The 27,759-nt window shown below is 40.6% G+C and overlaps 1 protein-coding gene across 1 annotated transcript; it reads right to left on the bottom strand.

Moving 5' to 3' along the window:
• syde1 (synapse defective Rho GTPase homolog 1) lies at nt 1–26,913 on the bottom strand. The gene is made up of 9 exons (XM_089122438.1): nt 26,826–26,913; nt 26,640–26,788; nt 15,197–15,928; nt 9,756–10,616; nt 8,792–9,021; nt 7,709–7,835; nt 7,389–7,558; nt 4,579–4,858; nt 1–3,137 (listed from the first exon to the last, which is right to left on the bottom strand). The coding sequence occupies exons 2-9, from the start codon at nt 26,722–26,724 to the stop codon at nt 2,551–2,553; spliced, it is 3,072 nt and encodes a 1,023-aa protein (XP_088978564.1). The 5' UTR covers nt 26,725–26,788; nt 26,826–26,913; the 3' UTR covers nt 1–2,550.
• Nucleotides 26,914–27,759: the final 846 nt, after the last annotated feature.

Raw genomic sequence — 27,759 nt, 5'->3', positions numbered from 1 at the left:
TTCATTGTAGAAACATAACACTGCTTTATTTCTTCAACATAACACTGAACGGTACATTACCCACCCACACACACACACAGCAGACGTGTGTATCGCTGCATGCGCACAGACAGAAGTGCTTAATGTTGCAGGTGCAATAATAGAATATAATAATACTGTTTATACAACTAAACAACATTTTAATTCAGATAAAGCATGTAAAACAGCTGCATATAGGGAGCTCAGTCACTCATGGCCTTTATATTCCATTGGAGTCAAGATCACAGTCGAGATTATCTGTACCGCGCGCGGATATGAGAGATAAAGCTGATCTCCAATCAGCCCAAGCACAACCTATACCACTAAACACAGAAGTGCAATAATAATCCATCACAACAGTCTTTGGCATGACGAGTGTGTGTGTGCGCGCATGTCCTGATTAATTTCTGAAAAAACAAAACCTGAATCAATTACTTTGGCGTCATAAACTGTGCAAATTCAGTCAAAATCAACACTGTTATATTCCCCGGAAAGAGCGCACGTCTCTGGCCAAGCTGATCGTCAAACAGAAACGAATGTTCGGAGTTCAACAAGTTAACCCTCAAACCGTATTCACTTTATAGCCCTTAATCCTGTAATTGTGGACAAATGTGATCCTAATGTTATATCAGTGTCTTCGATAAAGTTTTGTCTATCCATTTATGGTGTTTTGTTTAATTTTGGGGGTATTTTTGAATTTATTTACTTCAAAAAGTACCATATTTTCTGTGTAAATTATGCTTATTTTTATGTTTAATTTTATTAACTGCATTAAAATATCATTCCAATAAGTTCTCAGAGCTAAAACCTAAAGATGAAGTGACTTTGCTCTTATTTTGGCTTATTTTAGAATGCTCTAAATTACAGTTTCCCCATTCATTTCTATGGGTGCCCATTTTTGACCCAAATACAATATTAACGAGTTTTTTCCACCCACTTAACATTGTAGAATTGAGTCAAAAAAAATTTGTGTGTGTTCAGGAGGCAAACTTAGAAAAAGTAGCCAAGTCTTGTACCGCTCAGATCAAGGGAAGTATTTCTTAAAAAATAAATCAAAACTATTTTGCCCACATTTGTCCAGAATACGACTTTAGGGTTAAAGATGATGTCATACATGATGTCAGATGATGTCATAAATTGATACTTTTGGATTCAAACAGCAAAATAAGGCTCCATGTGTTAAAACACATCAGTTCACACAATAGATTAAATATTTAATGAGCCTGAGCTGATGAACTAACACTGAACAGTTGTGTTTTAATTCACTTAAATACTCTTACACATGTATTGCTCATTTTTAGTGACATAACTGTATCATGTTACCGTTCAAATGCTTTAATGTCACTTTCACAACCAATGACGTGAGTTTGGGGGAGGGACTATCTCTCTAACTGACCAATGAGAGTTTGGGAAGAGCTGTGCAAGAGAGTCATTGCTTCTCTGTTAGTGTATAGAAAAATGACACAAGCTTTCAGATTTAATGACAGCATCAATTACCGACGCCACCGCCATTGCATCAGATATTGACTTTGGCTTCTCGAATCAACATTATGTCACGACTGCTTTAAAAAAGCCAGACCGTTCCTTTCACATGACCTCGAGGGAATGTAATAACACGTCCACCGCTAAACACTACACAGAAGAAAACACTCGGGCTGCTCAGAAGAGCTGTTCCCAAAGAGAAACTGGCGCAGAAACACACGTAACGGAATGTCCCGGTGGAAAGAATGATGAATCCTGACACACACACACACACACACACACACACCAGCCTTCTGGAAGAAGAGTCGTACACACAGCTTTAAATAAAATAACCTTCACACAAACGTAACGCAGACGTACAGCCTGCCGTCATCCTTCAGCACATCCGCCTCATTCACAACTAGTGTTTATATTGCGTATATCGCATCCAAAATAAGTGTGTATACATTTAAGATTTATACATAAAATATATATAATATAAATTATATATACAGTATGCAAATATTTCACTAAATAATTATACACGTATAGTTTTATTTTGGATGCGATTAACCGTTTCACAGCCCGCTATAATGCAGCTTGTGATAACAATAGATACACGTCTCGCCTTCAGAAGAACTATGAATTTTTTTTGTAGTTTTTGTGCTTGTTGTTATATTACAGTAGCTGCTATGAAATGTCCTAGCACGTCAAATGCTGCGTCATATACAAATACACAATACATGTTTTGCTCGTCTTCAAAACTAGTCAAAAATCAAGTCGCATTTATCTGAAACATGCATATATCCATATAGATGGGTATATATATATATATATGTCCATATTACAAAGCGACTTATGATGCAATTAAAGGGATAGTTCACTCAAAAATGAAAATTAGCCCATGATAATAATCACTTTTATGATGGACAGATGCACTTTTATGGCGTTTGTCTGAAAGAATGTCATATACGGTCATTTATATTTTTGGGTGAACTATCCCTTTAACGTCTAGCACGTAAAACGTTCGCAGACATTAGTGTGTGTTATGGATGAGAGAAGTGCTCAGGTTCAGAGGCAGATATTGATTTGTTTGGCTAACTCTCTCTCCAAGTCTGAAATCAGAGTGTCGAAGTCCTTCAGACTCAGTCGGCACGTGAACGGGGCGTCGAAGTCGAGAGCGAAGTCATCCACGAACAAACCGTCGGGCGACGCCCACACGTCCCGCTTCTTCGCCTCGTCCATGTCGTCGTCGTCGCTCTCGCTTCCCGCCACCTCGTCGTAATCCGCCTCATCGTTCGACATGAAGTCCCGCCCACAAACGCTCCAGTCGCCAGCGTATCGGTTACAGGGCGGACTTTCCAGACGGCCACGCCCCCTACGGGAAACAACCGGATCGTCCTGAAGGCCACGCCCCCTATGGGAAACAACCGACTCGTCCTGAAGGCCACGCCCCCTACGGGAAACAACCGGCTCGTCCTGAAGGCCACGCCCCCTACGGGAAACAACCGGCTCGTCCTGAAGGCCACGCCCCCTACGGGAAACAACCGTCTCGTCCTGAACCGAGGGAAGCGATTGCCACAGTGAGGAACTCTGGGATACCGGAGAAGAGATGACCTGTGATTGGTCGGAGTCATCAATCACTCGATCTTTGGGTACTGAGAAGAAACAGACATGAAATGGCGTTACACACTTGATGTGGCAGATGTGCAAGTCAGCTTTATTTCTACAGTGCTTTATACAATACAGATCGTTTAAAAGTTTTAATTCCCCGAAATAAACAGGAAAATAATGCAAACTTCAAATCACTTCGGTGTTGATTCAGTTTTGATTCAATTCAGCTCAATGTTGATTCAATTCAATGTTGATTCAATTAAGTTCAATGTTGCTTCGGCTCAATGTAGATTCAATTCAGTTCAATGACAGTGTCGATTTAGCAAAATTCAAATTATGAAACTAATTTGATTTCATTATAAAGCAGCTCTACTTCAATCACTTCAATGTTGGTTCAATTCAATTTCGATAACACTGTCAGTTCGTTTCTCAGCTCACTTCAGTTTTGTTTAGTTCACATCTGAATCAAATCAATAATGCTGCTGAATATTAAGTGTCTTTAAGGTCCAACGGAGCGTGGTGTGTGTTTACATCAAACTCACGGCACATATTTAGACTGATGTTCCATGCAAATCCACAACAGCTGTCGCACGTTACGGAGATTCCTCCTGCATGTTACACACATGCTGCGTCATAAAAACAAGGGTCAAGGGTCGTAACACGACGCCTAGAGTTCAAACTGTTCGCATGACCTTTAGAGACGCAGCCGATAATTACCAGATTATATGCATGATATTTCATCGCATGAACGATAATCAAAACCAGCACATTCAGAGGACAGAAGGATGCATGCGACCTTAGAACGGGTTTGAAATGACCTTTAACCCTCATCCTTTGCTCGCACTATGTAACACATCTTTCCCTCGTGGGTCAAAACGACTTCTTCTTTTTTTTGAGTGTCCAGAAAGCTTATTTCATTTTGACATTTTTAATGCAATTTTTTTGTTACCCTTTAAATTACACGATTTTATCAATAAATAAATAGTAATTTTAGCACATTCCTCACATTCTTTCAAATTAAATTTAAACTTACTCACAATTTCATGCATAACCATTTTAATTCAGCTCAAAATATCTCACGTGTGTCTTTGCCAACCTCTTGTGGGGAAAAAAAATAATAATATATATATTACATATTTTTTTTGATATTTCATGAGATATATATAAACACATCATGATATTTCATGACTCTAGATGGCCTTATATCACTATTAAAGCCAGTTTCTTCACTGTGCATTCAGACACACATGTAGACATCATAAAATATTTTTTTTTAGCATTTTTAGTTTGAATTTTGAGCATTTTTTGTTTTTTCTATGTGTCCTAAAGCACTCCTGCATTCCTAATTGGCCGCGAGGGAAGGATTTGTTACTTTTAAAAATTTCAACCACAAATTATTTTTCTTTATTCGTGGTTCAAGCGTGACGAGTCTTGGCCCCCTCTGATGAACACTCAATTTTGTACATTTTTGGGACACAAACTCACCAGGCCAGAGCTGCAGGAGGTAGTGCAAAGCCTCGATGTGTCGTTTAAAGTCCACGGCGCTGGCGATCTCTTCACTGTGTGCAAAGCTACGCCCTCGAGCGGCCCCTGACCCCATCAGGGCCCCTGACCCCGGGGCCGTCAGCCCGGCCTGCCAGGACTCCTGTGTGGGCGTCAGGAGAACCGGCCCGAAGCACACGGCCAGATTCTGGCACGTCATCCGGTTGCTGTCGCTGTACGACGCCACCAGACTCAGATGATCCAGCAAGAAGGACAGAGTCGCCTTCAGAAGACACAAAATCACACACACGTCAAACATGGAAGTGCTAATATTGCATTGATATGTACAGTAACTGATTTTTTTTTCACATGGAATGGAACTCTATTTATTTATTTATTTTTATTTATTTTATTTTTTTTACAGTAACTGATTTACAGAATCTTCCTTCAGAGTGACGTGCATTGATGCGCACACGGATGCATTAACAGAAACCCTTGTTACTAGCGACACCGGTGGCCGTTTAGTGAACTGCAGCTGCACTTCCTTTATGCACACACGCGAGACTCAAGACTCACGGCGAAGGGCTTTTACAGTCTTCGCTTGGAAGTAAAGTGGAAACACATTTGCTGCATTATACAGCTAACGAACATTTAGATGAGTATGCAAATATGTGTACTTTCATAGACAACCTGGGAACTCAGGGATGATCTGTTCACGTCGCTCCTTTAAGAAAGCAAATCGAGCACATTTCGATTAACTTCAGGCTTAAACATGGTCAAATTATGCAAGCTCCTAACAGTGAGCCATACCTTTCTAAATGAAGAAAAGAAAGAGTATAACTGTACGAGAGCAGGACGACGGGACGATCTCATTCCCAATTAGCTTGTTTTGGACGATGTTGGAAACCCTCAGGCTGCTGTTCTGCTGCTCACATGGGACAAACACACACTCCCTCTCGCATAAACACTTCAGTGCTCTTACATAAAATCACATCCTCAGGAAGAAGCTGGCAGAAACAAGCATAATAACAACAGTGACAAACAGCTTAAGAAACGAATGTGGATTAACTCTAAATGTTTGCCATTCTTATTAGGTTTGTTTGCTCAGAGCACGGCTCCTCGAGGTCCATTTAAACCTTTCAGAAAACAATACAAAGCAAAAACTAAGATCCAATTGAACAGGGTAGTGTAGATCTTACAAAAATAAACAGGAACAGTAAAATACTTTCTCAATCTTATTCAGAAATGTGATGCATGTGTCTATTTATCGGCAACATCATCCAAAACAAGCTAATTGGGAATGAGATCCTCCCGCCCTCCTGCTCTCGTACAGTTATACTCTTTCTTTTCTCATCTAGAAAGGTATATGACACACAATTTGACCATGTTTAAGCATCCTGAAGTCTTGATCAAAACGGGCTTGATTTGCTTTCTAAAAGGAGCGACATGTAAGAATCCTTTGATTGCAAATGTGTGACCAGAGTTCACAGGTTGTGTATGAAAGCCTATGAAAGAGCTTGATGTTAAAATCAAAAGGATGTGACGTTTACGCTCCCGAGAGCCTTTCTTTTGCTCGATGACACATGAAACTAATGCTTATACAATGTTTAGGGTTACAATCAGTGGAAGAGACTGAATGTTTGCTGCTAAAAAAAAAGCTTTTCTGAAATTTTTTTTCATGCACCGAACTTTTGAGCGATATACATGTAATTTATTATCATTTAACGCCATATAAGCAACAAAGGCTTTATTCAAGAGTAATAAAATGTAAAATAAACATAATAACAATATATTAATGAATTGTATACAGATATAGATAGGGTTGGGTATCGTTTGAATTTGAACGATTCTGATTCCGATTCCGATTCCTTGTTTCGATTCCGGTTCCTAACGATTCTTGATTCCGATTCTTTTAAGAGGCAGGGTCAAAAAAGTTTAGCTAACCTTGCTAACCAACGGCCTTTCTGAAGGAAATACTCCTTCTGTAAAAATACTCCTTTTGTAGATTTCGTTATTTTTAGAAAAGTGAAGCCACACTTTGGACCGCCGACGTAAGCTACTCATGTTCGACTCGCGCGGTTATGCCAACACTTCCGGTAGACGCTTCTTCGTTGGTGTTGTTCAGCGGTTTCTTCTTCCGCTCGGCGGACTGCGAATATCGAAACTAGGAATCGAAATTTTAACTTTTGAACGATTCCGGGAAAAACGAAAAGTTAGACTCGAAAACTGAAGTCTCGATACCCAACCCTAGATATAGATATAGATAAATAATTCATACAATAACAGTTATATAAAATCTTTCAGCTTGATATTTCCTAAAAAAAAAATTATGACTTAGATGTAAAAAAAGTTTAAAGTGCGTAATATACTACTGTTTTAGAAGAAATTAATACTTTAATACAGCGAAGATAATCTCAAATAAATGCTCTTCTTCTGAACTTTCAATTCATCAAAGAATTGTGAAAAATAAAAAGTTTCACGATTTCCACAAAGAAATTAACAGTTTTCAGCACTGATAATAATCATAACTGTGTCTTGAGCATCAGATCCTCATATTAGAGTGATTTTTGAAGGGTCATGTGACACTGAAGACTGGAGTAATGATGCTGAAAATCACAGGAATAAATTACACTTTACTGTATACTCACATAGAGAACAGATGATTTACATTAGAATAATATTTCAGTGTTTTACTGTAGTTTTGATCAGACAAACGCAGCCTCTTTCAGAAACATTAAGAAATCTTAAGTTTTGAATGGCAGAATCTGACCTCGACGCCTAATGTCCTCGACACACACACACTCACGCATCACCTTCTCCGCTTCAGGAAGACACTGCAACAGAGCCACGGTGTCCTGTGAGCGCGGAGCGTCACTGTCGTGTCTACAGGCCGGCCGAACCATCATGGCCTCTAACACCACCTCATACAGGGTCCTCGTGATCAGAGGAGACGGCAGCTCGCGCAGGTAGTCCTTCAGGATGCCTGAACACAACATTATAAACAATCCATATTTTCATCTACAAAACCCCTGGAGATTTGTTATTTGTGTATATTTTCATACATGGATATCATTGTTCCCTATTTGAGTTTGTAAATTGATAAGTAAAAAAAGCATGGTTCGTGAACACTGACCGGTAATGACATTGACGTCGGGATAGAGCTCGTCGTTTAAGGAAACTGCGGCACTGTCCTTCTCAAACGCATCGCGCAATTCCTTCTTCACTGCCGCAGAACCACAGAGACGATACAACCCCACCACCTACACACACACACACACACACTCTTTTACAATACTTAGATCTATTATCCAAAATCGTCATGTGTTTCAGGCTCTTCTAGAACAGGTTTTCCTGCTTGAATGTTGATCATTCTCCTCATATTCTCCATTTTTGCTCCTCTCTTCTCAGTCTGTCAGGAACGCTCGCTTTACTTCCTGTCTCTATCAAGCCCCTCCTTCTGAAAAGCACACTGTGCTCTGATTGGTCGGCTGGGGCAGTGTGTTGTGATTGGTTGAGCGCTTCGAGTGTGTTTGGGAAATGTCCCGCCCCTTTCCACAACCGCCAGTTTAACACTCTACAAACTAACTCAACCAGGCCCCGCCCCTTTATTCTGCGCATGAATTATTATAATGAGGAATATTGTGACGTGTTCCGGAAGAAACTCAAGGAGTTCAGAAACACTGACTCTGATATAGAGACGAACTCCTGCTGGAGGGACTTTGAAACATTTTTCATGATCAAACATCAATATTAGATTAAGAAAGGAGTAAAAATAAAAAAATAAAAAAATAGTAGAATAGTCCTTTAGTGCCAAGGTGGAAGTTGGTGTGAAGAGCTTTGAAAAAGTGACCGAAGTATTGAGAAATAATAATGAGAATAATCGCATCCAAAATAAAGGTTTGTGTTTACATAATATATGTGTGTGTGCTGTATATAATTATTTTGTAATATAAACACACACTTACGCATGTATATATTTAAGAAATATTTTATATATAAACATTTCTCAAGTAAAATAATCTTAATTCAAACGTTGAACGTTGCATTGGCAGATCATTCTGCTTATTTTAAGCGAAAACTTTCGTTTAGTTAAAGTAAACTTTAGTATAATTTTTAATGCCATTTTACAGATCTAGTAAATGCTTCTTGATTTAAGAATTTTTAGATATCTGGACTGCAAACAAGACAAACACGTGCAAATATGAGTAGGTCTCACCCTCAGTCCTCTCCTCTCGATCTCAGAAACACACTTCTGGATGATCAGGGGCACTCCGAGCGCAGACGCTTCTTTCTCCACCAGGGGGCGCAGCTCCACCCCGAACACTGTAGGGGGCGGCAGGTCACTGAGGCGCGGGAACGGGGTCACGAACTGCTCCAGCAGGGTCAGCTTCACATACAGCAAACCACGAGGCTCCAGACGAACACACAGCTGCTGACTGCGAGAAGCTGCGGGAGAGAGAGACAGACATTACATTTAGTCATTTAATAGTCATTTAATTTAACTTTGTCCAAACAAAGTGGCTTACAAATGAGGACTAAAGCAAGCGAGTCATCGTGCAGAGGCAAAAACAACACAAGAAGTGCTCAAGTTCAGGCATTGCTCAGAGTAGCAGAAGCCAGACAAGGGAGGATAAAATGATTTTTTTTAAACAAATTTTATGAGTAGTCAGTGACACAGTGAAAGGGTAAACTTTGGTGTAACGGTAGATATATTTGCTTTTAAAAGGCAGGAATGTTTTACATTATTTACATTGAAGAGACATGAGGAACATGTTCCAAATGATTGGAAGTATTAACAGATAATTCTTTACATATTGTGCCCTTTATCCGAGTGTAACGGAAAAACGAAAAATTATTTGCATTTGAATGTAGGGCGGGGCTTAGTTCAATCCACCAACTATTGATTGGATGGAGGCGGATCTGCATCCAAGTTTGCAGTCGATTGAAGACAGATCAGCACGAAATGATTGGAGAATTCGTTTCGCCAGCAGATTTGAGTAAACGTTACAACGTCAAAACATTAAAAAAAGAAACATATGCACATAAAAAATGGTGAATTTCCATTACATTTCATGGAAATCTCTTATCTCTTTATCTTATCTCTCTCTATTCAATTCAAATGTGCTTTATTGGCGTGACATTTCAGAAATGTAAATGATTCACAAATGGTTGGTTCTTACCCTTGAAGAGGGACGGTATAGCCACTGCACCCAGACAACAAACCCGGTTCCGCGCGGGAGCAGCCAGTGCGCAAGACCCGATGTTAGCGCTAGCAGTCGTTGGCGTCAAGATGACCAGTTTGAGCAGCCGGGCCCTCTCGAGCTCCAGGTTAAAGGTGTGGTTTAGTGGGAGACACGCTCCTCGACAAGTTAGCAGGGACGTTCGAGCCCGGGTCACCCCGTCCACTTGAATGGCACAGAAGACTTCTTTAGTAGCGTCGATCCGAGGGGGTCGGAGTAGCTCTTCGACTCCCAGCAAATGCACCGTGAGCAGTCCTGAGAGTCTCTGAGCACAGCGAGGCTGATCCGTCAGCGAGTACAAGCGGAAAGACTCCGCGTCTGCCACAGCGAGTGAATCCTGTGGTGTAGGTGAGCCTTTCGACCCCTGACCCTTTGGCAGGAGTTCAGGTGAGTCTCCATCGCTAAGATAGCCTCCTTTACTAGCGGATCTCATTCGAGAGGATCGACGTCTTGGCCGTGCGGGTGCACTGGAGTCCAGGTGGTACTTGCTGATGATGTTGGATGATTCTTTGCATGCATTTGGTGGTAAAGCCTCATCTGAGGCTCCCGGTGCACTGCTGGCATTTCCTTGGCTCTGTCCGTGACGCTGATTACGCGACGAGCGCAGGCTAAGCTTCCGCCTTAGTTCTGGGAGTTTCCGCATCTTCATAGAGAGCCGGCGAACCGTTCCTGGAGACTTGATCTTGTCGATCACACTGCTGCCATTTCCACCCTCTCCTGGGCTTCTCTTTGGTGCTGCCGAACTCTCAGAGTTCACAACACTTGCAGGGATAATACAGTCCGACTGTAGCGTAACCAGATCTGAACACAAATAAGCACACCGTTAGAAACTTCCTTTTAAGATGTTCCTACAACCAAGCTGTGCTTTGGTGTCTTAGTAGTCAGTCTCAAAACATAGTAAGATGCCTTGCTGTTAGGCAGAACACTTGGTAACAAATGAAACCTTATAAACCAGGGGAGTTCAATCCTGCTCCTGGAAGGCCAACTCGCTCCAATACACCTGCCTGGAAGTCTCTAGTGAGCCTGAAGACCTTGATTAGCTGGTCCAGATGTTTTAATTTGGGCTAGAATTAAACTCGGCAGGAAGGTGGCCCTCCAGAAACAGGATCGGACACCTCATCATAAACTGAATTCCAATGATGAGATCCAATGAATGAGATCCACTTTCCTGTAGACTTTAGCCCCAACACTTATCAAACACACCTGAACATGGTAATCAAGGTCTTCAGGATAACTAGAAGGTTACAGGCAGGAACATTTTTATCAGGGTTGGAGCTAAACTCTGCAGGACAGTAGGCCTCGAGGGCCAGAGTTTTACCAAGTCCGACCCCTTCTCCAGAGACTCTACTCGCAGGACAGAGACCCTCCAGGACCAAAGTTGCCCATCCCAGCTCTACATCAAGAAAGGGCAACTTTGGCACTCAAGATCCACTTTCCTGTAGGCTTTAGCCCCAACACTTATCAAACACACTTGGATATGCAATTAAAGGTCTATAGGCAGGTGAGTTTAGTCAGGGTTGTAGCTAAACTCTGCAGGACAGTAGGCCTCGAGGGCCAGAGTTGTGCCAAATCAGACCCCTTCTCCAGAGACTCTACTAGCAGGACAGAGACCCTCCAGGACCAAAGTTGCCCATCCCAGCTCTACATCAAGAAAGGGCAACTTTGGCACTCAAGATCCACTTTCCTGTAGGCTTTAGCCCCAACACTTATCAAACACACCTGGATATGCAATTAAAGGTCTATAGGCAGGTGAGTTTGGTCAGGGTTGTAGCTAAACTCTGCAGGACAGTAGGCCTCGAGGGCCAGAGTTTTACCAAGTCCGACCCCTTCTCCAGAGACTCTACTCGCAGGACAGAGACCCTCCAGGACCAAAGTTGCCCATCCCAGCTCTACATCAAGAAAGGGCAACTTTGGCACTCAAGATCCACTTTCCTGTAGGCTTTAGCCCCAACACTTATCAAACACACTTGGATATGCAATTAAAGGTCTATAGGCAGGTGAGTTTAGTCAGGGTTGTAGCTAAACTCTGCAGGACAGTAGGCCTCGAGGGCCAGAGTTGTGCCAAATCAGACCCCTTCTCCAGAGACTCTACTCGCAGGACAGAGACCCTCCAGGACCAAAGTTGCCCATCCCAGCTCTACATCAAGAAAGGGCAACTTTGGCACTCAAGATCCACTTTCCTGTAGGCTTTAGCCCCAACACTTATCAAACACACTTGGATATGCAATTAAAGGTCTATAGGCAGGTGAGTTTGGTCAGGGTTGTAGCTAAACTCTGCAGGACAGTAGGCCTCGAGGGCCAGAGTTGTGCCAAATCAGACCCCTTCTCCAGAGACTCTACTCGCAGGACAGAGACCCTCCAGGACCAAAGTTGCCCATCCCAGCTCTACATCAAGAAAGGGCAACTTTGGCACTCAAGATCCACTTTCCTGTAGGCTTTAGCCCCAACACTTATCAAACACACCTGGATATGCAATTAAAGGTCTATAGGCAGGTGAGTTTGGTCAGGGTTGTAGCTAAACTCTGCAGGACAGTAGGCCTCGAGGGCCAGAGTTTTACCAAGTCCGACCCCTTCTCCAGAGACTCTACTCGCAGGACAGAGACCCTCCAGGACCAAAGTTGCCCATCCCAGCTCTACATCAAGAAAGGGCAACTTTGGCACTCAAGATCCACTTTCCTGTAGGCTTTAGCCCCAACACTTATCAAACACACCTGGATATGCAATTAAAGGTCTATAGGCAGGTGAGTTTGGTCAGGGTTGTAGCTAAACTCTGCAGGACAGTAGGCCTCGAGGGCCAGAGTTGTGCCAAATCAGACCCCTTCTCCAGAGACTCTACTCGCAGGACAGAGACCCTCCAGGACCAAAGTTGCCCATCCCAGCTCTACATCAAGAAAGGGCAACTTTGGCACTCAAGATCCACTTTCCTGTAGGCTTTAGCCCCAACACTTATCAAACACACTTGGATATGCAATTAAAGGTCTATAGGCAGGTGAGTTTGGTCAGGGTTGTAGCTAAACTCTGCAGGACAGTAGGCCTCGAGGGCCAGAGTTGTGCCAAATCAGACCCCTTCTCCAGAGACTCTACTCGCAGGACAGAGACCCTCCAGGACCAAAGTTGCCCATCCCAGCTCTACATCAAGAAAGGGCAACTTTGGCACTCAAGATCCACTTTCCTGTAGGCTTTAGCCCCAACACTTATCAAACACACCTGGATATGCAATTAAAGGTCTATAGGCAGGTGAGTTTGGTCAGGGTTGTAGCTAAACTCTGCAGGACAGTAGGCCTCGAGGGCCAGAGTTGTGCCAAATCAGACCCCTTCTCCAGAGACTCTACTCGCAGGACAGAGACCCTCCAGGACCAAAGTTGCCCATCCCAGCTCTACATCAAGAAAGGGCAACTTTGGCACTCAAGATCCACTTTCCTGTAGGCTTTAGCCCCAACACTTATCAAACACACTTGGATATGCAATTAAAGGTCTATAGGCAGGTGAGTTTGGTCAGGGTTGTAGCTAAACTCTGCAGGACAGTAGGCCTCGAGGGCCAGAGTTGTGCCAAATCAGACCCCTTCTCCAGAGACTCTACTCGCAGGACAGAGACCCTCCAGGACCAAAGTTGCCCATCCCAGCTCTACATCAAGAAAGGGCAACTTTGGCACTCAAGATCCACTTTCCTGTAGGCTTTAGCCCCAACACTTATCAAACACACCTGGATATGCAATTAAAGGTCTATAGGCAGGTGAGTTTGGTCAGGGTTGTAGCTAAACTCTGCAGGACAGTAGGCCTCGAGGGCCAGAGTTTTACCAAGTCCGACCCCTTCTCCAGAGACTCTACTCGCAGGACAGAGACCCTCCAGGACCAAAGTTGCCCATCCCAGCTCTACATCAAGAAAGGGCAACTTTGGCACTCAAGATCCACTTTCCTGTAGGCTTTAGCCCCAACACTTATCAAACACACTTGGATATGCAATTAAAGGTCTATAGGCAGGTGAGTTTAGTCAGGGTTGTAGCTAAACTCTGCAGGACAGTAGGCCTCGAGGGCCAGAGTTGTGCCAAATCAGACCCCTTCTCCAGAGACTCTACTCGCAGGACAGAGACCCTCCAGGACCAAAGTTGCCCATCCCAGCTCTACATCAAGAAAGGGCAACTTTGGCACTCAAGATCCACTTTCCTGTAGGCTTTAGCCCCAACACTTATCAAACACACTTGGATATGCAATTAAAGGTCTATAGGCAGGTGAGTTTGGTCAGGGTTGTAGCTAAACTCTGCAGGACAGTAGGCCCCGAGGGCCAGAGTTTTACCGAGTCCGACCCCTTCTCCAGAGACTCTACTCGCAGGACAGTGACCCTCCAGGACCAAAGTTGCCCATCCCAGCTCTACATCAAGAAAGGGCAACTCTGGCGCTCAAGATCCACTTTCCAGTAGACTTAAGCCCTCCTACTTCTTAAACACACCTGAATATGCAATTAAAGGTCTTCAGACAGCTATAGGCAGGTGAGTTTGGTCAGGGTTGGAGCTAAACTCTGCAGGACAGTAGGCCCCGAGGGCCAGAGTTTTACCGAGTCCGACCCCTTCTCCAGAGACTCTACTCGCAGGACAGTGACCCTCCAGGACCAAAGTTGCCCATCCCAGCTCTACATCAAGAAAGGGCAACTCTGGCGCTCAAGATCCACTTTCCAGTAGACTTGAGCCCTAATACTTCTTAAACACACCTGAATATGCAATTAAAGGTCTTCAGACAGCTATAGGCAGGTGAGTTTGGTCAGGGTTGTAGCTAAACTCTGCAGGACAGTAGGCCTCGAGGGCCAGAGTTGTGCCCTACGTAGGCAGTAAAACAGTGCTTCAAGTCAAATCAAGTCACCTTCATGTATATAGCCCTTTTACAAATATTGATTGTTTCAAAGCAGCTTTACAGTGATAATGCGAAATTAAAGAAAAAGATTGATTGATGTCACTAGGCTAAAGACGTGATACTGTTTAGCATAAAAATACACACAAATATTGGGTAAAGCATTCAGTTTACTATTTGTGTATTCAGGGATTGCCTTCTCCACAACTGCTGCCGACTTATAATTTGACCAAAAGAAGATATCTTAAAAGGCAGGCCTATTATAATTATACTGCCTACGTTTTGAAAGAGAACACATATATGATGCCATCAAACGCTGTCTAGGTAGGCAGCTCACTTGGTTTTAGAAAATAACTCATAATTACATGTAATGAGGTTGCTTTCAATCCCATTTTTTCTAAATTTGTGAACGCCAAACACAATCAGCATAGCATAACACAGCACTTCAGTCTACTTACTATAAATATCATTTCAAAACAGCACTTGCGACCAGACCAGCCCTGTGACAAACTCTTACATAATGGAAAATCTGACCATACCCGAACTATCCGTCCTGATTAAGTCGACTTCAGTTTGAAAGTCTCTCGTTTGATTGGTCAAACCCCCTGATCGTTTCTGGTCTCTCTTTCTCCACGGGTCTCCGTATTTTTCCCGATCTGCTTCTCCGCTGGCCCTCGAGTCGTCCTCTTCAGGAATGGGGTTGTACCAAATGTTTCCGTCTCCATCCGGGCCCTGTCGCCACTCTGTGATTCTGGCTGGATTCTGGGCCTCATCTGATGCCTGGGGCTTTCCCGTGGACAGTACCCAGGCTCGACTGCTCCTGTCCAGGTGCTGAAGGTAAGCGCCTTGCCCAGAGATCTTAGCTGAGCTGGAAGAGACACACACACCCGTAAAGGTCGTAGAGGAAGGGGTCAGCTCCGGCAAACTGGGCTCAACGGAGTTGCACGGTGCGCTGGAATATACAAACTCCAATTCAAGATCACTCCGATTTCTCTTCAAGCCATCCTCACTTAAAGTTAGTTGGTTCCAGGCCTGTTTTGAGACCTCAGACTTTCCAGAGCACAAATCCCAGTCCAGTGGCCCGTAGACCAGATCTGTGCCAACTGGGTCTCTGCAAGTGGAGGGAAGTTTGGCCCAGTTCTGTTTTTTGGAGACGGTGATCTGTGAGCGTCTGGTACACTCCTCTCGCTCCGGGCTCTCGGGCTCAGCGTGACCCGAGGTGGATCCAGTTGATGGAGGACTTTGGAAAAGTTCCACCTTTTCTGTCACTTCTAAAGCAGAGGAAAGAAAACAGCCATTATTATCGTAGCAGGGAGTATTTTGCCTTATTTGGTGTTGAAATAGTTGGAGTGACTAACATGAAGAATTGATCACTGGAGACTTGCAACATTCAGAAACAGAAAATACCACAAGTAAAAGTGGAACTGGGGGCTTTTAACCTTTACAGGGTTTGCATCCTCCCTAAAACAACATTTCTGAGATGAGTTTACAGTGACGTAGAGCTGCGAAGAGAGAGGGCGACTGGAAAGAATTAAAATAAGGCCAAAGAGGAGGGGTGAAGATATTTACCATCTCCTTCACCCTCGGCTCCCTCCCATCTCGCACATCTGGAAGTTTCTCCAAACTCCCTCGTCCCGTTTTCCCCTTTCTCTCTCTCTCTCTCTCTCTCTGTTCTTTCCCCTCTTGAAATTATGAACGTGGCTTGTAACACAGTTTGCCAAATATCTTATCGAGTTCCAGAAGCCATGAATAACTCCTGTGTGTGTGTGTGTGTGTGTGTGCTCTGCACATTATCTCTGTTGGCTTGCATGACTCTGGAAGTGCTGAATAAAAACACTGTCAATCGCACTTTAGTCAGCACTGCTCATGAGTGTATCAAAACCAATGCTAGTATACGAGGGCCAAGACCACATTCAACAATCAAACGCTTAAACCACAAATGCTGCTTAAAGGAGTAGTTCACTTCTGAAAAAACTTTTGCTGATGATTTACTCGCCCCCGTGTCATTCAAGATTTCCATGTCTTTCTTTCTTCAGTCGGAAAGAAATGAAGATTTTTGATGAAAACATTCCAGGATTTTCTCCATATAATAGACTTCAATGGGGTCCAAACGGTTCAAGGGCCAAAAGAGAGTTTCAGTGCAAACTGTTCAAAGGGCTTTAAACGACACCAGACGATGAATAAGGGTCTTACCTAGCGAAACGATCGCTCATTTAATAAATAAATAATAAATAAGTTTTATAAGCTCAAATGCTCGCCTTGCTCTGTTCTGTGACTCTCCTGTTCGAACTCGTTTATCAAAATGAACGAATCTTTTTCCGAGTCATTTGGTTAATTCAACGAACGAAACGAATGAATTGACTCGGAAAAAGATTTGTTCATTTTAATGAACGAGTTCGAACAGATTCATCGCCTGGAATGGTTTAAAGCCCTTTGAACAGTTTGCACTGAAACTCTCATTTGGACCTTGAACCGTTTGGACCCCATTGAAGTCCATTATATGGAGAAAATCCTGGAATGTTTTCATCAAAAACCTTCATTTCTTTTCGACTGAAGAAAGAAAGACATGGACATCTTGGATGACACGGGGGTGAGTAAATTATCAGCAAAAGTTTTTTTAAAAGTGAACTAGTCCTTTAAACACCGCACAGAGATGTGACGAAAAGGCTGACAGATACAAACTAGTCTATTTCAAGGGTGCGGAAAGAGACAGATTTCCGAGGATTTCCGAGTAACTGAAACCGCTCATCTGAAATTTTCTTTGGTCATTTGATGCCTACATCAAGAGTGTGTTTCAGGAAAACTTCAAATTCAATGTTTGTACGAAACATGACCTTCGAGACCCTAAACTCTATGTTTCAATTCCCACCCTACTTTTCTTTCTCAATCAATATCCTCCTGGTTCACTCTGAAAGTCACATTACAGACGCCAAATTTAAGATGAGAACAGAAAAACACAGATCTCTTTATGCTTCCCTGAACAGGAAGTGTTACAGTAGTTTAAGTGACTTCCTGTTATGCCAAAGCAGCCAAGAAAAAGAGGGAGAGAAACAGAAAGCTAGAGCTAGAGCCACACATATCACAGACAGAAATGCACAGAAGAGATTCATCTGATTTACATTTACAACTTATCCATGCATTGTTTATTTTTTTCCCAGTTCATGCATTCCCTAGGAATCAAACCCATGGCATTAGCATCACTAGCACCATTCTCGAGGAAAGCAAACAGAAAAACCTACATTTATTCAGACACCTTCAACCTTTCTCACAGTTTATTCGCTATAGTTTAGAAAATGCTAATAAAATATGAGCAGAACTGGTTTTGTCCGTCCTTCTGTTGGACTCTCACACATGAATGATGTTGAATATCTGTTAAATTTAACTCCACAATTAGATAATACCAGTTTAGCTCAACCAGTGACCAAGCAATGCTTCATGTTGTTCAGTGTGTGTGTGTGAAAAGAGAAACAGAAAACACACGGAAGAAAACATCATCAGCTCAAAGTGAACTGTAGTGTCCTGCACACACTAGTAACAAAAAAAAAAAAAAAAAAATATATATATATATATATATATTATATATAAAATATAAAAATATATATATACAGTATATCTGGTGTCTGAATCTGGTGTCATTTTTGGTTTGAATGTATTCAAAGATGCATAAATTAGGATGAATAATAAAGAAAAAGGTACAATAAAAGGCACACATGTAAATCCAAAAAAACAAAACAGGGAGCGCTTCTTCCAGTGAGAAACACACAGCTGTCGGCCGCTGAGAGGATTCAATGAGCGGTCTGTGTCGAGGCCTTTCCTTCACAGCTGGACACACACACTTAACCCTATTCACTATTCATTACAACACCCCAAAATACACACGCTCACACAAAGCCCACTCTCACGGGCTCACCCTTCACCTCTGACGCCAGTGTGTGTGTGTTTATGAAGCCTTCTCTGGGTCTAAACTGCACATTGATAAACTGGCCTTTCTCTGTTTAGTTTGTTACGACTTTAAATAGCGCCGTGCACCAAACCCAAGACTGACAAACCATTTATACACTCTCAGAAAAAAAGGTACAAAAGCTGTCACTGGGGCTGTACCTTTTCAAAAGGTACACTTTTGTACCCAAAGGCTGCATATTGGTACCTTAGTGGTACACTTTAGCACCTAAAATTAACATATTTATAATATTAATACATTAGCTCATAAAAATGTACATATTAACATTTAAAATGGACATATTAACACCTAAAATGGACATATTAGCTCCTGAAAAGTACATATTAACATTTAAAATGTACATATTAGCACCTAAAATGGACACATTAGCTCCCGAAATGTACATATTAACACTTAAAATGTACATATTAGCACCTAATATGTACATATTAGCACCTAAAATGGACATATTAGCTCCTGAAATGTACATATTAACATTTAAAACGTACATATTAGCACCTAATATGTACATATTAGCACCTAAAATGGACATATTAGCTCCTGAAATGTACATATTAACACTTAAAATGTACTTATTAGCACCTGAAATGTACTTAAATTGTACATACAGTATTAGCACCTAAAATGTACATATTAGCACCTAAAATGTACATATTAACACCTAAAATGTACATATTAACACTTAATATGTACATATTTGCACCTAAAATGTACATATTAACACCTAAAATGTACATAATAGCACATTTAAAATGTACAAATTAGCACCTAAAATGTACATTTTAGCACCTAAAATTTACATATTAGCACCTGAAATGTACATATTAAGTTATTAACACTTAAAATGTACATATTAACACTTAAAATGTACAAATGAACACCTAAAATGTACATATTAACACCTAAAATGTACATATTAACACTTAAAATGTACAAATTAACACCTAAAATGTACATATTAGCACCTGAAATGTACATATTAACACTTAAAATGTACAAATTAACACTTAAAATGTACATATTAGCAACTAAAATGAACAAAAGTTTACCTTTTGAAAAGGTACAGCCCCAGTGACAGCTTTTTTACCTTTTTTCTGAGTGTAGACCTCTTTAAATCTCTTCTTTAAACATGCTTTTACTTGATTATTCATTTTATTTTAGTATTTAAAGTGTAGTTTTCTCTGTTTGCCTGTAAAGCGCTTTGAGAAAGCAACTTTTAAAAGCGCTATATAAAATAACTGTATTATTATTATTATAGTATCGACTCGGCTGATTAATCAAACAGCATTCTTACGTCATTGGAGAAGTATAATACAGATACTAAAACACAGATAAAGTGTATTTTTTCAGGGTTTCAGATGTGTGTCTTTGTGTTAAACTGCATCAAACACAGATCAGATTTATAGTGAGTGTGTTGAACGATAAAATGTGACTGAAAAGGCGTCTTTGTTTGTGTGTTTGTTTACCATGTTTGGCAGCGTGAATTAATTAGTGAGAATGTTTGCTGAGAATATTCACGGCGTAACGGTTAAAGAGTTTTTCCCAGAATGCCGATCTCTCCCCCCTTCATTCCCCCATATAATTTGAGACATCCGGTCGCTGTATTTGCTCTCATCTGCCCTGAAAACACAAGCCAAACTATTAATAATCACATCGAGAGAGACTAAAAACATGCAAGCAGATCTTCTGTTTCAGGACTCTTATATCTCAAGGCATCAGAACAGCAATAATAAAGCCCAAATAAACATGCATGAACATTGAAGACGTCTCCTCTGAGCTCAGATCAGATCGCTCCTAAACATCTGCAGTCAACATCTGAGTAATACACCGATATCTGCTGGTCTTGAGCAGAGACACTAGACCAGTGTGTGCATCTGAAGGCCTCGATGTGAACTTGCACAGTCTGTCCTGTTCTAGGTTGAGCTTCTTATCGCAGTAATTCGTCAGATTTATCGCCACTTCAGTTTCACACAGAAAAGCACTGGACATGGAACAGAAACGTCCCATTATTTCCTCGTTTCGCTCTGACGCTGAAAATACTGTTTTCTGCACATTTTTGAGTGTGTGTTGAAGTTGTTTCTGCAATGCTCTATTTTGTCAAAAGGAAGTGTGTCTCATCTCTGTTTATGTCTGGATTATACAATTAAACACGAGGCCAGAACAGCATTATCAGTGCATTAGTCTGGCCAGATGCTGACAGCTGCATTTCTGCTTACATATTTTCCCAGAGTGCCTCACACTGCACATTACTCCTGTCTGGAAGCAGGCCCACAGAATCAGCTTCCCAGAAGACCAAAGCTATATACCAAAGCTGGTATATGCTGTAAGCAACGTAAATGAATATATATGCAAAAGAAATATATATAAGGTATTTAATAATATTAATTAAAAAAATATATATATATATATATATATATATTTTAATTATTATTAAATACGTTATATATATTTATTTTGCATATATTAATTTCTTGTATTTACTTGAATGGTATTTTAATATGAACCAATGCACAAATTATAATTGTATAAATATATTAAAATGCTTCTTTAAAAAAAAAAAAACATTACGTAAATAAATAAATGGGAAATTAACTATTAATCTCCCAAAAAAATGCATTAATTTAAATCAGTTGTATTTTATATATATTGTATTAATTATATATATTAATTAATTAATTATATATTAATATATAATTAATATGTTGTATTCATTATATATATTGTATTAATGATATATATACATATATATATAAATTAATATATTAACTATAAATAGTTGTATTATTTTAAATCAATTGTATTATATATATATATATATATATATATACACACACACACAAAACAGTCAGTAAATATCAGTATCAGTCAGTAAAATTTATGTAATTTTTATATTATAATTACATAAATTAAATTAATACATATACAAAAATAAAAATAGCTTGCATAAATCATTTTAATATATAATTATATAAATGCATTATATACATTTATTAACTTAATATTTGATATAAAATATTTATATATTTTAATAAATAAATAAATAAATAATAAATGGGAAAATACAATGTTAAAAATACATTAATAAAAAACAAGTTAATATAAATATATATATGGGTGTGTGAAAGTGTGTGTGTGTGTGTGTGTGTGTGTGTGTGTGTGTGTGTGTGTGTGTGTGTGTGTGTGTGTGAGAGTGTGTGTGTGTATACTACAGATATATTCTATGGTATTCCACAGTAATTAAGGCTCGGACGGATCGTTTATTAATGTCTGACGGGCTGTTGTTCTACGCTCACGCTGTGAATCTGCACTTCCAGGAAGAACATCAGGGAGAGGAAGTCGTTAAAATAGAATTAACAACATAAACATTTCTCCTCTGCGAAACAGACAGCAAACCTGGACGAAGCCGGCAGAAACTCCAGGAGATCTCCACAAAACTGACTTTACGTACACAACCATCTCCAGCTCTGTGATCGACAGCATTAGTGGCGTTTACATGCCAAAGCGTCACTATTGTTCACAGAAGTGGATGACTTTATTAAACTACAACACGTAACTCATCCCACATGTGTGTCAAAGCCGGTCAGCTAACGGATAATGAAGGAATAATGAAACACTGAGGCACAGGGATGATACGGATCTGCTGGTTTTGTCGTGTAAACAGTCGAGATGCCGAGCCACTAGAGGAAGACATGATGAAGAAATGAAGAAAAAACACACATTATGTGTGTGTGTTTACACTGATGTGGAGCAGCGAGAACACGAACACTCCTCGTGATGTCAGAGAATATATAGAAAGATCAGGAATCATCACATGACCTCAGAATCAGGGCTGTCATTGTTAACCACATGATTAATAACTCAATATCTATCCTGTAAACTAGCATCGACTCGTCAGACTGTCAGTCAGGGTCATGGAGTGTGTGTGTTCCTGCCTTACATCTACGAATATTAAAACACACTTTCAATACTTTAAATAAAGCCGAAATAAAATAAAATTATATACAAAAATTATGAATGTGCAAAAATTAATTGCGATTAATCGCATCCAAAATAAAAGTCTGTGTTTACATAATATATTTGTGTGTGCTGTATATAATTATTTTGTATAAATACAAACACATGCATGCATATATTTAAGAAAATGTGTTATTCATATATAAAATATTTATATTTATATAATATAGATTATGCATTTATATATGTATACAAAATTTAAGCGCAAATAATTCTTAAATATATACACACATGCATAGGCATTTATATATACAAAATAATTATATACAGCACACACAAATATATTATGTAAACACCGACTTTTATTTTGGATGCGATTAATAGCAATTAATTTTTGCACAGCCCTAATATATATATATATATATATATACTCAGTCATAGTGGACATAGACTATTGGAAGAGAGAGAGAGAGAGTCACATGGGTTTGGAACATGATGATGATGATGATGATGAATAAATATTCCTTAAAAACAAACATACATTCACAGAAAGAAATTCAATTCTTGGGAAACTCTTGAGATCTTTTAGTAAAGCGCTGCGGGCGCAGATTCTGTGTGGCAACGGGTCGCAGATCAAGAAAAACACACAACACACACACACACACACACACACACACACATCCAGCAGAAAGAGTTTTCTGTTTAGGACTCTCATGTGGTTCACAGATGCAGTCATGAAGCAGTCTATCGACCCTCACACACACACTCACTGATAAGAACACACACACACACACACACACACACACACACACACTGATGAACACACACACACCAGGTTCCTCTGAGAGCGGTGATACTCTGGACAGTGGTTAGTTGCAGCTGGGATCGTTATTCTCCAGAGTTCACATTCCTTCTCGCTCTCTCTCTCGCTCTCGCTCTCTCTCTCTCTCTCTCTCTCTCTCTCTCTCTCTCTCTCTCTCCCTCTCTCTCTCTCTCTCTCTCTCTCTCTGTTCTCATACTTTCAGCTTCGCCGTTTTCTCCCTCTCTCCTGATGGATCTGCGTTGGGAAATCGAGTGGCATAACTCTATTCTTCTGAGGCAGCATCACATGTATAACTAGTGGACGATGCAATCCCAGAATGCACTGCCACATTTATACATTTGGCAGATACACGGAGAACAAATAATGCAAAACAATTAGGATAGTCGATATCAGAGGCCATGTCCACACACTAATACGGAATTTTTTCTCTCCGTTTTGGTCTTCCGTCCACACTGAGGCGCTGTTTTAAGTCAACGAAAACGTATCTTTTGGAAAACGCTCTCCAAAGTGGATACATTTGAAAACAGCGTTTTCGCGTTGTAGTGTGGACAGTGAAACCGGAGGTATTTTAAAACGATGACAAGTTTTAGTCATGTGATCCATGTAGTACCAATAGATATTCATGTTTATCGGTATTGTGCCTGTTATGTGTTATTTATTTTTACACTGTTGCTAAAATATTTTTCTTTCTATGTGCTGTTCTTCATAGTACAGCACTGCAAAGATGACAGATAAAGTACTCACATTGCGGCAAAACTGGGGAGCAGTTGCGTTTTAGACCAGACATAGGCTATGGTGACTGAATGCGACCTGGACGCATCAGTGATGGGGAGATATTTTGCTAAATAAAATTATCCTGTTATTGTGCGATAACGTTATTATTTATTTTCCCCTCTGTAACGTCTCAGTGAGCTTTTGTGAAGTTTCACGCATGCGCAGTAAAGTGAATTTAGAAGTTTCCCATCCACACTGAAACCTCGGAAAACACCTGAAAACGTTAGTGTGGACGGAGAGAGTTTATAAACGAAAACCCCGTTTTCAAATGTATCCGGATTAATGTGGACAAAGCCAGAGAGAGTGAGTGAGAGAGTGAGTAAGTAAGTGAGTGAGTGAGTGAGTGAGTGAGTGAGTGAGTGACTGAGTGAGTGAGTAAGTAAGTGAGTGAGTGAGTGAGTAAGTGAGTGACTGAGTGAGTGAGTAAGTAAGTGAGTGAGTGAGTGAGTGAGTGAGTAAGTGAGTGACTGAGTGAGTGAGTAAGTAAGTGAGTGAGTAAGTGAGTGAGTGAGTAAGTAAGTGAGTGAGTGAGTGAGTGAGTAAGTGAGTGACTGAGTGAGTGAGTGAGTGAGTGACTGAGTGAGTGAGTGAGTGAGTGAGTGAGTGAGTGAGTGAGTGAGTGAGTGACTGAGTGAGTGAGTGAGTAAGTAAGTGAGTGAGTGAGTGAGTGAGTGAGTAAGTGAGTGACTGAGTGAGTGAGTAAGTAAGTGAGTGAGTGAGTGAGTGAGTAAGTGAGTGAGGGACTGAATAAGTGAGTGAGTGACTGAGTGAGTGAGTGAGTGAGTGAGTAAGTAAGTGAGTGAGTGAGTGAGTGAGTGAGTGAGTGAGTGAGTGAGTGACTGAGTGAGTGAGTGAGTAAGTAAGTGAGTGAGTGAGTGAGTGAGTAAGTGAGTGACTGAGTGAGTGAGTAAGTAAGTGAGTGAGTGAGTGAGTGAGTAAGTGAGTGAGGGACTGAATAAGTGAGTGAGTAAGTGAGTGAGTGAGTAAGTGAGTGAGAGACTGAGTGAGTGAACTCATTCAGTCACTCTCACTCACTCTCACTGACACACGTCACACACTCACTCACTCACTCACTCACTGACTCACTCACACACACTCATTCATTCACTCATTCTGACACAATCAAACTCACTCACACACTCAGACACACACACACACAAACAAACAAACACAGACACAGACACACACACACGCTCTCTCCCTCTCTCTCCCTGACTCTCTCTCACACACTCACACTCCAGCAAACGTCTTTCCTATTTTAGACGTAACATGCAGGGAAAGAGAATGAGAGAGAGAGACAAATCCAGTGAATGCCAGAAACCAAACAACTTCATTTAAAACTTCATCCAGAAAGAAAACATCATGTCCCGCTTTACTCGTCTGAAACCCCTAGACACAAAAACACCGACATATTAATGCTGCTCTCTCCCAAAGCCAATCAAGATCCAAAAACATCAAAACGTCACCACAAAAATATCGGTTTCTCTTTACATTAGTGCATTAACTGACACTAATGAGCAATTTGCATCTGTATAATCTTCATTAACAATATTTCATAAAACACAACTGTTCATTGTTACTTCATGTAGGCTCAGAGCCATCATAGATGCAACTTTTTATTTTGTATAAGTGCATGATAAATAAATGCTTTTGTTCTCTTCAGAGGAGAAACAGTGACGTTTCATGACGAATGACACACGTGTATTATGCAACAAACTCACAATGTTTTTCGTAAGAGCATCATCATCATCATCATCACATGAGGAAGACGCATTAAATCTGCCTGAACCCAGAGGACACAGAGCTCTCTGTTCACATCTACTGTAAACACCAGCGTTTAGACAGAAGAAACACACGTTTGCTCACAATCTTAAAAACTTTCCCTTTAAAGGCAGAAAAGGGAATCATATGCAGTAAACTGTGGCTATTGATTTTGGAAAGCAAATAGTGTATTTAAAAAACTAAAATATTACTTAATATTTGTTTAGTGGATGAATTGAGCACTTCATGATCTCTGTCTGCTCCATCATCACACAAAACACACTCTTATTGAGGAATGAGAGCTGGAAATGAGTTTAACATAACTCCGGTTTCCACAACTTTACAATAATTCTAACATGTGGAGAAATATTCACAATAGAAAATGAGTAGATGTGTCTTAACTCTTGACTGATAGGCTATCTAGATAGCAGAAATACAGTTACAGTTAGCATAAATATAAGTTTTAATAACAGTCTAAACAAACTTTGAAACTTTGAAACAGAACGTATTTTGATGAATATGATTTTGTTTTCGTCAAATAATGAAGAATATTAATTTTTCATGTCGTTATTTCACCTCTAATCTGTTCTTCAGCATTTGTTTTAGTTTTAGAGCAAGAATAACATTTTGACAATGCTTCATCTGCATTAGACAGATAATAACAGAAGTGTGTGACATATGTGTGTGTGTTCTGGTGTCGGTCTCTCACCGGTGAGTTTGGGGTCCGTCTTGCGGCGGAATCGCTCTTTCGCCCGGAGTTTGGAGAAAGTTCGTCTGAGCAGCGGCTCTGCCATCACTGAAACTACACACACACTCCACACACACGCTCATTCAACTCTTCGGCCGGACTCAAACTCCACACACTCATTCAACTCTTCTGCCGGACTCAAACTCCGTGGAAACTCACGGGAAACCGGAGAGACTCTCGCGCTCATGATGCCAAACACAGGAAACACATTCCACACATTCCACTGCTGACTGAGAGACGCTCACGCGCACCGCGGGGCATCATGGGAAATGTAGTTCACAGTCTACTGTCAGAGGGAATGCATTGACGTTACTTTCCCGCCGAAACACGTCCCCTCAGCCTGACTGAGTGACAGATGATCCGCTGCGTGACTGGGTTAACTGCGAAAATGCGATTAAAACGAACAATTTTATCAATTTAAACTAAATGTTGGACTCCTTACAACTTACTACAGATCCAGTGATCCATGGATATTGACATGCAGCCAGGAATCGTGTTGCCTGACATTTATGTTTGCCTGATTTCGACACCGGGGAAATAAAAGCATAGACCTAAGTTAAACATAAAGCAAATTTGCCTGTGAACGCTTTTTATAAATAGGCTACAATATAGGTAGGTCTAAACCCGGGTGATCACTTATATCAGTGTCATATATAGCCTATATATATCATCATATCGTCCAGCCCTAAAACTTTATCTTTTTTTTTTTTTTTGGTCAGTGTTTATTAAAAAAAAAACATCCAATAATGCAGAATATGCAATGATACATATGTAATTGATGAGTTGTTAATATATATAACAATATATGTGTATGGTTTTACAGCTAAATTCAGCATATTGACACAAAATCATGACTGTAAATCCACCTTTCACTGACTGGAGTCCAGTTGTTTCTGTGAATCGCAGCGATCCATTTGCTCCTCTTTCTATAGGACTCTGTAATAAATCTCCGATTTTTTTTTTTTTTTTTTTGTCAAATCTAGTTGTAAAGTCAATCGCAAAGCTCTTTCCCACTTTTTATATGTGTTGTGTTTGTTTTTCCCGGCATTCACGCTGAAAACAAAAACCAGTTTGATTGGTT

The sequence above is a fragment of the Pimephales promelas genome, chromosome 17 (assembly GCF_988280905.1).
Source record: "Pimephales promelas chromosome 17, fPimPro1.hap1.1, whole genome shotgun sequence".
Classification (NCBI taxonomy): domain Eukaryota; kingdom Metazoa; phylum Chordata; class Actinopteri; order Cypriniformes; family Leuciscidae; genus Pimephales; species Pimephales promelas.
The sequence above is the reverse complement of the archived record's forward strand: the minus strand, read 5'-3'. Positions and strand labels throughout refer to the sequence as shown.

Excerpts from the sequence above, each read along its gene's own strand:
- syde1 (XM_089122438.1), bottom strand. The coding sequence starts at position 26,724 with ATGGCAGAGCCGCTGCTCAGACGAACTTTCTCCAAACTCCGGGCGAAA. Across the intron at positions 9,022-9,755 it reads TATACCGTCCCTCTTCAAGG|CTTCTCGCAGTCAGCAGCTG; the intron begins GTAAGAACCAAC and ends TCTCTCCCGCAG. Across the intron at positions 4,859-7,388 it reads GTCTTCCTGAAGCGGAGAAG|GCGACTCTGTCCTTCTTGCT; the intron begins GTGATGCGTGAG and ends TGTCTTCTGAAG.